The sequence below is a fragment of the Hyperolius riggenbachi genome, chromosome 8 (assembly GCF_040937935.1).
Source record: "Hyperolius riggenbachi isolate aHypRig1 chromosome 8, aHypRig1.pri, whole genome shotgun sequence".
In the NCBI taxonomy this organism is placed as follows: Eukaryota; Metazoa; Chordata; class Amphibia; order Anura; family Hyperoliidae; genus Hyperolius; species Hyperolius riggenbachi.
In genome coordinates, this window is record NC_090653.1 from 123,997,330 (window position 1) to 124,011,011 (window position 13,682).

The 13,682-nt window shown below is 42.0% G+C and overlaps 1 protein-coding gene across 2 annotated transcripts in view; it reads left to right on the forward strand.

Annotated features, from left to right (window-relative positions):
• The window catches only part of MTM1 (myotubularin 1), a 131,745-nt gene extending 122,898 nt beyond the window's left edge, over positions 1-8,847 (forward strand). For both annotated transcript variants that reach the window (XM_068251021.1, XM_068251020.1), the window contains exons 12-15: positions 1,480-1,572; positions 2,884-2,997; positions 4,868-5,044; positions 8,218-8,847. In XM_068251021.1, coding sequence (XP_068107122.1) covers positions 1,480-1,572; positions 2,884-2,997; positions 4,868-5,044; positions 8,218-8,376 — 543 coding nt within the window. In that variant the 3' untranslated portion in view covers positions 8,377-8,847. The remainder of the gene's footprint in view (positions 1-1,479; positions 1,573-2,883; positions 2,998-4,867; positions 5,045-8,217) is intronic.
• Positions 8,848-13,682: the final 4,835 nt, after the last annotated feature.

The window sequence follows — 13,682 nt, forward strand, 5'->3', positions numbered from 1 at the left end:
TGATGAACCTTCCCAGGAATGGCCGGCCGACCAAAATTACCCCAAGAGCACAGAGAAAACTCATCCGAGAGGCCACAAAAGACCCCAGGACAACATCTAAAGAACTGCAGGCCTCACTTGCCTCAATTAAGGTCAGTGTTCACGACTCCACCATAAGAAAGAGACTGGGCAAAAACGGCCTGCATGGCAGATATCCAAGGCGCAAACCACTTTTAAGCAAAAAGAGCATTAAGGCTCATCGCAATTTTGCTAAAAAACATCTCAATGATTGGCAAGACTTTTGGGAAAATTCCTTGTGCACCGACGAGACAAAAGTTTAACTTTTTGGAAGGTGCGTGTCCCGTTACTTCTGGCGTAGAAGTAACACAGCATTTCAGCAAAAGAACATCATACCAACAGTAAAGTATGGTGGTGGTAGTGTGATGGTCTGGGGTTGTTTTGCTGCTTCAGGACCTGGAAGGCTTGCTGTGATAGATGGAACCATGAATTCTACTGTCTACAAAAAAATCTTGAAGGAGAATGTCCGGCCATCTGTTCGTCAACTCAAGCTGAAGCGATCTTGGGTGCTGCAGCAGGACAATGACCCAAAACACACCAGCAAATCCACCTCTGAATGGCTGAAGAAAAACAAAATGAAGACTTTGGAGGGGCCTAGTCAAAGTCCTGACCTGAATCCTATTGAGGAGATGTGGCATGACCTTAAAAAAGGAGGTTCATGCTAGAAAACCCTCAAATAAAGCTGAATTACAACAATTCTGCAAAGATGAGTGGGCCAAAATTCCTCCAGAGAGCTGTAAAAGACTCGTTGCAAGTTATCGCAAACGCTTGATTGCAGTTATTGCTGCTAAGTGTGGCCCAACCAGTTATTAGGTTCAGGGGGCAATTTCTTTTTCACACAGGGCCATGTCACTAAATAATAAAAACCATCATTTAAAACTGCATTTTGTGTTCAATTATGTTATCTTTGACTAATAGTTAACGTTTTTTGATGAGCAGAAAAATTTTAAGTGGGACAAACATGCTAAAGAATAAGAAATCAGGAAGGGGGCAAATAGTTTTTCACATCACTGTATAAGGTTTTAGACCTTTTTAGCCCCTTTACACTTTCCCAGGTGTTCTGGTACACCATGAGCTTGCTGGGAAATCTGTAACTCTAGGTGTTTCAAGTCCTGCCCCATAGAGCCACATTAATCCATGCTTTGCAATTATGAGGATCAACCTGTCCAGAACCATTATTAGTATGGCTCTGTACAATTACCAAGCTGACACATCATTGCATTCCAGTGGTTCTGGAGGTGTGTTTAAATTTCAGGGGCAAGAAAGGGATGATTTGCATATTCAGCAGTGATGCATTAGGGGGCACCTCATATGCTCGCTCCAACCTGAAAACCTTCTCTTTTATGAAGGCAAAATTCTGTAATCTGTCTGTAACTCTACACAAGCATTCAGCGCCTAACTATCCATCTTCTTCTGTTTTAGAGAATTGGACATGGTGATAAAAATCATGCTGATGCTGACAGATCCCCAATCTTCGTCCAGTTCATTGACTGTGTGTGGCAGATGTCAAAGCAGGTAACAAAATGGGAGAAAAGGTTGTGCAACACGCTATTACAGTTACTGTCATTCCAATACTTTATACCAGTGGTCCTCAAACTAAGACCCACGGGCCGAATGCGGCCCCCTGAGGCTTTTTTTTACTGGCCCCCCACACACAAAATGTATTACTTCTAGATGCGGTTAGCTAATCTTTAAATATTGGTGGTCCACGAACAGAATAGCAGTGCTGGCACCACGCATCCACATGGTAGCCAAAAAGCAGTAATTTGCTGGTTTCCAATCAAATTCCACATCAGGTGACACTGCAGTCCAATTTGACTTCAGGTTGTCACATGGGTATTCTTCACTGTCTGGGCCCCAAAGACATAATTGTATGTATACTCCGGCCCCCCAGCAGTCTGAAGTATGTTGTCTCGGCCCTTGACCCAAAACGTTTGGGAACCCCTGCTTTATACAGTCTCAAGTGCACTTGAGTAGGGGAGTAGAGGCAATCGTCTATCTTGCCTGACTGTGCACATGTTGGACCAGACGTGTGAAAATACCTCAGTTGCAAAATTATCTATTTGAGGTTACTTACAAAAGCTCCAGCACACTAGTATGTAGTGATGAGTAAAAACTCCTACATTTCTCCTTTTACCCAGGGGTAAAAATTTAGATGAAACCTCTAGCTGCCAGTTAATAAGAATTGGATAGCCACCGTCTTTGGTATGCTCAATTTATTTATCTTCCTAATAGTTGCAGATCTGCACATTAGGAACATTTTTTGGCTTCTTTTTTTGTGGTAAGCAGAATGTTAGCAATTGGGGGAGACTTTAATAGATAAAAGGCAAAACCCCTTTGTACAAGCAGGTTGTGTCCTCTGTACGCATATCATACTCTGCCTTTTTGCCTCAAGATTGCTGGGAAGACTGTCTAAACAGTAATGTGCCAATAGCAAGGCTCAGGAAGCTGTATGGTATGTAGAAAAGTACTTTGAGGTAAGGGCCATGTCACAAGAGCAAATTTGTAGCTTGTAGGAGGAAAATCTACTTGGTGGACATTTTCAAGGACTGGTGTAACTTTGAATGGTTCATTTGGGGGAGGAGGGTACTCATACATTTGGCTCTTGATGTGAGGCCTATGAAGTTAGTTTGGAATTTATCAGGTCATGGTACCAAACTTTATCCACTAAGAAACGGGAGCGTGAGTAAGAAACGGGAGCGTGAGACTTCAGTCTTGCTGTCTCGATTATGTAGCATAATTAGGCATGAAAAGAAACACTACATCAAGCTGTTGTATAGAGAGTTCTTTTGCTCTCATTGTAGTGATAATAGATATCTTTTTCAGTTTCCAACAGCATTTGAATTTAATGAACATTTTCTGATCACCATCCTGGACCAACTTTACAGCTGCAGATTCGGTTCATTCTTGTTTAATTGTGAATCTGTTCGGGAAAAAGAGGTAAACAAGCCTATATGCAAATGTGATTGTCTGTTGTGTTGAAGCAGGACTACAGTCCACCCCCTCATAGTGTGCATTAAAGTGAACCCATCACACTCCCGTCCCTGGAAGCATCCAGCGCAGTAGTACTGGGCAAGCGTAGAACGCTCCAAGCCACGGAAGCTAGATGGGGGGTGCACCAGGCCGCACATGCACGACTCGGCCAGGCTTTCGGGCTGTATTCCGGGTGACAGGAGCCTCTGGAGAGACACCGAGGGACTGAGCGGGCTCAGGGGAGCTTAAGGAAGCTCCAGGTAAGTATGGTACCTGAGATGGCTTTCATCTCAGGTAAACTTTAAATAAATAATGCTCTGTAACATAATACTTTAAAACACTATAGCACTAACACTTATAACTCTTTAAAAGTGACTCTTGCTTAGAAGGTGAAAAGTGACCATATGTTTACACCGGAGAAAGAGGGAGGAGCCTGACTGATCAACGAAGTCCTTTAATTGTAAAAGTGCATCCTTTGCCACATATGTAATGCACAGATAAACGTGTGTTTTAGCTCAAACAGGATAATGATTGAGGAAAAAAATTGTAAAATATTGAAATGGAAATTTCTTTACCCATTTTAATATCACTTGACACCATTGTTTTTTTTTTTTTTTTTTTTTTTTTTATTTATTATATACATTCATATAGCACTGGCAGTTTCCACTGCAAGTGATGAGTTTTATAAGTGGCCTCTGTGAGATAAGAAAGAGCCCTCATTCTAAACAGCAGCTGTGTCAAATCTGATGTGCTCAACTGAAAAACCGAGGCTTAATGACCATTTGAATTTTGAAGGACTAAAATCTTATATCAAGCCTATTCTCACTCTTTCAGCTTCTATTTACTCTGAAGGAAACAGACTGAATTCACAAGTTGTTAGTCAAGCTCATTTGCATAGGTGACAGGTTTATCACTTGTTGTGCAGACAGCCCCCTACTACCTGTTGTGCAGACAGCCCCCTACTACCTGTTGTGCAGACAGCCCCCTACTACCTGTTGTGCAGACAGCCCCCTACTACCTGTTGTGCAGACAGCCCCCTACTACCTGTTGTGCAGACAGCCCCCTACTACCTGTTGTGCAGACAGCCCCCTACTACCTGTTGTGCAGACAGCCCCCTACTACCTGTTGTGCAGACAGCCCCCTACTAATTGTTGTGCAGACAGCCCCCTACTACCTGTTGTGCAGACAGCCCCCTACTACCTGTTGTGCAGACAGTCCCCTACTTAACAGACTACTCCAGTTACGTTTTTGAGATAAAAAGTTGTCTTCATGTACAAAATATATAATACTGTTTTTGTTTTTTTTTATAAACTCTTAAATCACTTTAAACACTCATTGAAAACAACCAAAAACATAGTTTATACTATATGTCCAAATCCTGAGTGGTCTGAAAGTAAATCATTTATCCACCATTTATCCAGGACTCCACTTACAATCTAATGAATGGAACCAGTCTGTGAGGAGGGGACCACCTGTACTGGAAAACAGAAGGGGACTTCAGACCATTTCTTTGTGTAGGGCTAGTACGCCTTTGTGAGAAAAATGAATGACTTTTGCAACATCTTTTTCTTTTCAATCACCAGTAGAAGAGAAAAAGTCGGAGCACCAGCTCATGCACATAGGGGTTTAATGGCAGTCACATAGGCATACAGGCATTCCAGCTAGGTTACAAAGGAGAGATACCGGCCAGTATCTGAGATACCGGACGGTGGTGATTGATTGATGTCTACGTGAGCACAACCACTGTAGGGGCAGTCTATAGAGCTCGTCCTCAGCAAGCGCCTGGTACCTGCCTATCTTTCCTTCTACCCATTTTATCTTTTTCTTTTCATTCCAGAAATTGAAGGAAAAAACGCAGTCTGTGTGGTCTTGGATAAACAGTGAAAAGTCAAAGTACATCAATCCCTTTTATTCAAAGGAGTTGAATCGAGTGCTATATCCAGTTGCCAGCATGCGCCACTTGGATCTCTGGGTCAATTACTACATCAGGTGGAATACAAGAATTAGGCAACAGGTAAAGTAAAAGCTTGACATGTCAAGCATGTAATACAGTATATTCAAGTTTAGAAAATATTAGCATGGCCAATCGAAACACTTAACTAATGCTAGCTATGTATACATATTTGTACTGGCTGAATGAATTTTACCACTGGTTGAACATTGTATTAATTCTAAGCCAAGTTTTTGTTTCTGTGGAATGCTGAGGAGCACAAAATGCTTCCAGTCCTGGAAAAATCAATTATTGGCCAAGAAAAAATTTCAATGTGTTCCCAGGCAGCAGCAATCCAGGAAGATAGGAATTGTCCCTGTAGACTCAGAACATTTATCCACTAGAATTGTTACTATAAAGAACTTTCATTTCAGATCGCATTGTAATATGCAGTTACGCTAAAGAGGGGCATGTGTTGGGACATCCTTTTTTTTGTCTATATCTTAGCCTGTCCCTATTCAACTTTAATCAGTCTCCACCCCATCTTTGTCAATTGTTTTCCATTTGCTCTCCTGTCTATGTACAGTTATTTACCATACCCTCTCAGTCCCCATTCAGTCTTCTACCACTTTGTCTCCCTTAAGTTTTTGCCATTCTTGTAGCACCACATAGATCACGATCAGGGTGCTCCCCTAGGAAACAAGTTGTAATAAATACCGCCATATGTTTGAAATGTTACATGAGGGATGGGCCCATGAGGCTAGAGGGAAGGGATGGCAGCAGTGACTTGGCACACATTATGGAAATTGATTACTCTGTAAGCATGGGTCTACAAGAGGGAGAACTTTGCTGGCATGGCTGGGGTAGATGCACACATCTGTGGGAAGCCAGCAGGCATCACGACTACTACTGTGGAATTACACCAAGCCCCATTGTCATTCCTGTGCTAGTGCAGTGCACCTACCATCATCTTATTATACCTGTGATTCTCAATAAATAAAGTGGTAAAGGAAACCTGAGAAATCGAAAAAAAATACATACCTGGGGCTTCCTCCAGCCCCCTTCAGGCTCATCGGTTCCTTGCCGTCCTCCCAGGATGCCTGGGTCCTCCATTAAGCAGACCATTAATTCATCCTGTTAGAGCAGGCCCAATCGTGCTCCTGTCGCTGGGAGCGTTCTGCGCCTGCTCGATGGGTGGGTGCGTGCGACTGGCCTGCACAGACTGTGCAAATTACTGCACCACCTATAAGAGGATCCCGGCGGCTCAGGAGGACAGTAAGTGACCGATAAGCCTGAAGGAGGCTGGAGCAAGCCCCGGGTATGTATAATTTTCTTTTCGCCCTCAGATACACTTTAAGCTACTTGTGATCAAGGGGGCCTGTATTCTCCCCACGAGTGGAATAAATCTAAAAACGAGCCACATGCATACCTCTATAGTATACAAGTCACAAATGAATTAGTCACCTTTAAATGAAATCTAAATTGGGGGGTAGGGGGGGGAGCTTAACTTGCTTCTTGCAATCCCCTGTAGTCATCCTGTGCCTGCGCCGTCCTTCCAAGACCCTCTGCAGCGGTGACCTCCTGAATGCTGGCTGAAGGGTCGATCATGGACAGTCAACCGCATTAGAAAAGGGGAGGCTGTAGCGCATCATCCGAACAGTAAAAAGGATAATTGGCTGTAGCTTAGCTTCCCTGCAGGATCTTTACACTAGCAGGTGCAGAAAGAGAGCAACCAAAATTGCCACTGACCCCTCTCAGGCCTCTTGCACACTACATGCGATTCCGTTTTTTTTTTTTTTTATCTGATCCAATTTTTGATTCTGATTAAAAAAACGAATTGCATGCTGCTACTTTTTTTTTTTTTAAATAAAAAAATCAGAATTGCATGTAGTGTGCAAGAGGCCTCACCCTGCTCACGTCATGTTCCAGCTTATGCCTTCAGGAGTAAGATTCCGGTCAATTGCAACTAAAACATCTATACGCAGGATCAGCTTTTTTCCTCAGGTGGTAGGCATCCTTAACCACCCTGGCGTTCTGATTAAATCGCCAGGGTGGCTGCGGGAGGGTTTTTTTTAAATAAAAAAAAAACTATTTCATGCAGCCAACTGAAAGTTGGCTGCATGAAAGCCCACTAGAGGGCGCTCCGGAGGCGATCTTCCGATCGCCTCCGGCGCCCAGAATAAACAAGGAAGGCCGCAATGAGCGGCCTTCCTTGTTTTGCTTATATCGTCGCCATAGCGACGATCGGAGTGACGTCATCGACGTCAGCCGACGTCGTGACGTCAGCCGCCTCCGATCCAGCCCTTAGCGCTGGCCGGAACTTTTTGTTCCGGCTACGCTGGGCTCAGGCGGCTGGGGGGACCCTCTTTCGCCGCTGCTCGCGGCGAATCGCCGCAGAGCGGCGGCGATCAGGCAGCACACGCGGCTGGCAAAGTGCCGGCTGCGTGTGCTGCTTTTTATTTCATTAAAATCGGCCCAGCAGGGCCTGAGCGGCAGCCGCTGGCGGTGTTGGACGAGCTGAGCTCGTCCAGACCGCTCAGCTGGTTAAAGGGGAACTGAAGATAGAGGTATATGGAGGCTGTCATGTTTATTTCCTTTTAAGCAATACCAGTTGCCTGACAGCCCTGCTAATCCTCTGCCTCCAATACTATTAACCATAGCCCCTGAACAAGCATTCAGCAGATCAGGTGTTTCAGTTGTTCAGACTTTAAAGTCAGATCTGACAAGACTAGCTGCATGCTTGTTTCTGGTTTTCTTCAGATACTACTGCAGAGAAATAGACCAGCAGGGCTGCCAGGCAACTGGTATTGATTAAAAGGAAATAAACATGACAGCCTCCATATAGCTCTCTCTTCAGTTCCCCTTTAATGCAGAACCATGCTAAAGCTGCTAGGAATTGAAAGTAATTAGCACAGAACTGAAAATGAACAATTCTCACCTTGTTTACTGCCACTATACTTGCATACTGTCCTTGACTTGTAATATACATACTGTCTGTCCTTGTATTGTTTTTGTTTGTTTATTAAGCAACTGCCAAGACAAATTATAAGTGCAAACTTACTTGGCGAAATACATTGATTCTGATTCTATCACAAGACCTGTGGCTAACCATAATTCCTGCCCAATTCGACATTTTTGTATGAATCGAACATCTAATGAATCTAATTGGGCAAAAAATATTGTATAGTGTATTTAGTACCTTTACTCTCTCTTTGTGTTGGTTTGAACTAACGTCTTTCTTTTTGTTGAACCAACAGCAGCCAAACCCGGTAGAACAGCGTTACATGGAGTTGCTAGCAATACGGGATGACTACATCAGGAAACTTGAAGAACTTCAAATCTCCAACTCACCAAAAATGAACAATTCCTCCACCTCTCCGCCTTCACCATCACGAATAATGCAAACTCCTTTTTGAGCAACATTAGCTTTTTGTATGAAGTATAGATTTTGGCTGCGCTATTTTTTTGGAAGGCCATTTTGAATGATGCCTTATTTGGATGAAGTTGGATCTTCGTGGTTGAACAAAAATGTGCCTTTTTTTTAAGATCTTGAAATATTATCCTTTTTTATATGTTGCACTGGTATGTAGGTCTTGTTATACATGTAGGAAAAATACTTTGGATGGCTTTTAACCATACAACATTGGACATCTGAATATATATATTAACCGGAGTAAAAAGCAAAAAAATGCAGCTTGTTTCACCACATTCGCCATTTGTCCCGAAAGACTTACTTTTTTTTTTTTAATTCTTTTTGTGTAATTTACCTTAGTCCTTTTTTTCTTCTGCAGTTTTTGTCTGTATTTGGTGTATGTACTGTTGACCCCTGTTCCTTGTGCTGGTCACACAGGGCAAGTTATCCTTTCTGGTATAAAGATATGCTCTACCTGTGGTTTAACTGTTCTCCATTGTAAGTTACCTTTTAAAAATTAGATGGCATTTGTCAATTCTGCTGCGCAGGGAGGGATAGCAGAACAGTGGTGTCACTTGTTACAGCAGGGCAGCTTCATTAATAAATCTCCTCAGAGAACCCCACCGCATTATATTAATCGTATCCTCAGGCCACTTCTTGCAAGTGCAGCCATTTTCTGTATTGTGTTTCTGTATTGTGCCACCAATCTATCCTACAGCTATCCATTTTTGTTGCAGTGGACTTCACTTGCAGCCAAGGGTCATAAACACAAGGTAAAACCATTACAAATCACTTTATACACCAGTAACTGATGGATTTCCACCAGTTAAGCGACTGGTACTCTTGTAGTTGTTGCTTGATAAATATCTCCCAATGAGTGTAGTTTTCTTAGCAACTCCTTTGATATCTCTTTGGCCTTCATTTACAGCCTGGAGGGGACTGCACATAACTTTTGGTAACGCGTTTATCTTTGAAGAGCTTTATATTTCTAGTCTCTAGCCTACATTGCTTCTTGACCACAGTTTTAATAGACATATACAATAAAATAAAAAACCCCAACCTTGTTATTGAATGTTTGATGGCTATGCTGATCAAATGATTGGGAAAGGCCATTCTTTAGTCGACTAAAAGGGATGAAGAGTAGGAAGGTGAGAAATAAGGGTGAGGCTCCATAGCTTTGTAATGCAGTGAGCAGGCATGGGGAGTTTATGCATTCTGTGGCTGTAATTCCATAAGAAATTACCAACTATTTGTCATATAGTTTTGCAAGTTATGTGGAATAGGGTCATATGCAGTCTTGAAAAATGTATCAAAGCCTAACTTCAGCAAAACACCTTTGTTTTTCTTAACCCGTTACACTGATGAAAGGTAAAAATCCCTATCAAGTAGTTGCTGTTTTCTGACTGCCAGTGTGGTAGCTAATTGGGCTGTATAACCTGACACTGGTGTTGGGTGGCATAGTGGATAGCACTATTGCCTTGCAACACTGGTCCCAGGTTCAAATCTCACTATGTGCTTGGAGTTTGTTCTCCTCATGCATGGAGTTTGTATTTTCTCCCCTGTCGATTCTATAAAGTGCTGCAGAAGATGCCAATACCATATAAATGCCTAGTATCAATTTTGTCAAGAATTAATTGATCGTAATGCATCCCTAACTGGGTTTCTAAATATTCCCACTATGCAGATATTTTTTCACCTTTTGTCTCCCTTCCTTTTTGAGAGATTTACTGTCACGAATTGAAAAACCATTTCTTGGATACAAACAAAAATAAAACCAAGCGTTTTACAAACCCTTTTCACAAAAAACAAGGACAACATCTTCGAGCTTTGAGTTTTCTTTTATTAGGAGTTTAAACGTAAACCGCAAATCCAGCACTGTTTGACTATTTACTATATATTCCTTAGTTACAGTATCCGCTATGAGAGTGTTGTGTTGATCAGTAAAAAGGGCTTTTCTTTACATTTGTTATTTTCTAATATATGGGGAAGTTGCTGCTCTTTTTTACATGCATCACTTTAACGTACCCCTGTCACTTGGTTAAATAGCTAAACTTTCACTATAAAATAATGTTATCCTTTGCCCCATATCAGTACGTGACAAAGGTAAGCAGCATACCCTAGCATGTGCCATTAGTTAAATATAATTCTGGTGGCGTGCAGTGTCTCATGGTCCTGTCCATCTGCTCTAATGTGGACTCCACCTCTGTAGAGAACAGAACTCCATATAAACTTGCAGAACCATGTTGTTTTTTTGGGATGATTGGAGCCAGGGAATAGGTCAGGCTGTGATAATTATATTAATCGAATGGTATATTCCAAATTGGGAGTGTCCATTACATTGCAGGTGTATGGAGCAAAGGATAGCGGTCAGCTGTAACCTTGTAATTGAGTAAAATATGAGGAGAGTTTCTGTAGTTGAAGAGCTTGTCTATGTAGTTCAGGTCCATTCCTTTGTGGACTCAACATCTCCTTTACAATCAGTGAAGCACAATGCTCTGAGTCAAACTGGAACTAAAATATGTCAAGCTCATCTTGCCTGTCGACTGTAGTGAAGAGTGGTCAGTCACTGACACTCCAGTCACTATTTAACCTGTCACTAGGATAACTGCCTTAATGGAAGCATACCGGTAAGTGGGATGATTTAACTCTACATAGTAATAGAGAGAGAATTTTAGGGGGCTGCATGAATGTCTATTTGAGTGATATTGGACTTTAACTGTGTGCTACCTGAGCTATGCATTATTGCATAAAGTAGAACATCATCCCCCCCCCCCCCTTTTTTTGTCCGCCACAGCAGGTGGGTGTTATTGATGTCTGAAGCTACTCTCCAGTACGTTCATGACACAATTGTTCGTCATTGTTTTGGGCTCAAATCCAATGTCAGTAATGGTGTACCATGATGGTTAGTGGTCTGCTGTGCCGGGTAACAGGAGGTCCGAAATGAACAGATGCTATGTACTGCCTCCTGCTTGTCCAACATTAGAACAGGATACGCTGCTCAGCTGTAACTGAGCAATGTGTTTGTAAAATTATCATTCCTAGATGCTCACCTGGAATGACTACTAATCATTCCAAGCAACAAATATTAAGCATCTGTGCAGGCCTTCAGACCTCATTGGCATTTCCATCAGGAAGTTAGAGGAAATCCATCTCCTGTAGGAAGGGAGTTGCACATGTGGCTGCCTCTGGAGCAGGCATCCCCCACTGGAGATTTTATTTCACAAATCAAATGCAGAAATCTAGCATTCACCTCCTTCTATCTCTATGTGCTACAGTCCTCACAGAAACCAGAAGTGATAGTCTCTCCATCAGTGACACAGACAGCATTAGAAACCTGGCATAGGTTCTAATCTTTCCTTACTATAAAAATTGAACTTTTTAAAACTTATTTTTAAAGTACGCTGTTATGAGACAAATATGTTGGCCGCTGTTGCTGAACTTCTGACTACTGCTGATGTTCTAGGCCCTAATGCTGATCCTCTGACTATAATGATACAGAAATAATTTACCCAGCAAAAGTATGCAGATCAGAAACAAATGCGTAGATCAGGTGCTTCCTCATTTTCCTGACTAGAAACTGGAGCATTAAGCTCTGTTACACATTGCAATAGTCTTGGCTGATCACAGGGAGATTATTATTATTATTGGGAAAAATCTGCCTCATTTGTCCTGTTTCCCATGGAATTATCTTGCGAGGCTTTGCTTATTAAAAAGGCAGAAAGACTGAAAACTGACAGAGTAGTGAAAGTTGTGCTACATACACACTTGAGATAAAAGTCTTTGGAAAAGGCAAGATCACACACCAATTTTACCCCATTCCATGTAGTATGAGAGCCATACTCTGTCTACACAGTCTGTTCTATGGAGCTGCACTCCCCATCAGATAAAATCTTTGCAAGATGCTGCACACATTCAAAAGATCATTATCTGCAAAAGATCTCTTCCTGCAAAAGATCCATTTAAGCAAAATGCATTCATAGTCTATGAGATCTGCAGATCCTCATACACACCTTGTTTAACAGACTTCATCTGCATATCAGGCAATCATCTGCAGATCTGAAAATCCATCCGGGTGGATCTGAACTGCAGATGATTGCCTGTTAAACAAGGTGTGTATGATTATCTGCAGATCTCATAGACTATGAATGCATTTTGCAGGAATGGATCTTTTGCAGATACTGATCTTTTGAATGTGTACAGGCATCTGTGTGTGCAGCATCTTGCAAAGATTTTATCTGACGGGGAGTGCAGCTCCATAGAATAGACTGTGTAGGTATGGCTCTCATACTACATGGAATGGGGTAAAATTGGTCTGGGATCTTGCCTTTTCCAAAGACTTTTATCTCAAGTGTGTATGCAGCATTAAGGGGCCCATACACTCAGCCGATTTTCTGGCCGACCGATCGATCCCGATCGATCGATCGATTGATCGTTTGCAAATCGGTTGGCCAATCGACCGATCGATGGCCGATTTCGATCGATTTGAATGGATTTCCATCGAACTGGCAGGGTGGAAAATGTAGGTCGATCTGATGAGATTGCTTATCAGTTTGCATTGGCCTTAATGGAAATCTGATGGCAAAAAAATGCCATCAGATCGAATTTCAATAGATTTCAAACTGAAATCTATTGGAATTCTATCCTGGTAAAAAATGTTCTAAAAACGCATCAGATAGATCATCAGATGCATTTCTTATCTATCTGCTGCCAATCTGACGAGTGTATGGGCACCTTTAGTGTTGCATTGGCACAGAGTTGACTGGTAGATCAGTGAGGGAATTTAATACTTTCCTGCGTGGAGTATTCTAAAACCATGCACAACTGTAGATGTAATCGTTTATCATCATATTTCTGCTAGGATTCTGGTATAAGAGTGAAGTGAGCAGTATGGGGCATTGATTGCTTCCTCTGTCATTCAGTCATGTACTGGTCCATAAGCTTTGTGCTGTGGGAGAGAAAGCTGGAGATTCTGTGCAGATGAATAGATAACATGGACATCTGTACACTGCTTACACTATGTATCATTAAAGTGATATTCTACTTTCTTTCCCTTAAGTCAGCTATGAACATCACAAAGGATGTTTCCAAACAGCATTTCAAATGTGTTACTTTGGTTTTATCTGCAGACAGCAATAAACATCGCTCAGTGAGCAGTGGGCATGTTAGGCTTCCTGATTAGTGCATTAGTGAATACTCCTCCAGAATGGCAATACTTTCTGCTCTGTGCAAGTAATAACAAATTCAGGAAGAAGCCACAGCAGGGTGTAAAATAATATTGAGAGATAATGTGAAGCAATATTAAATGATAAA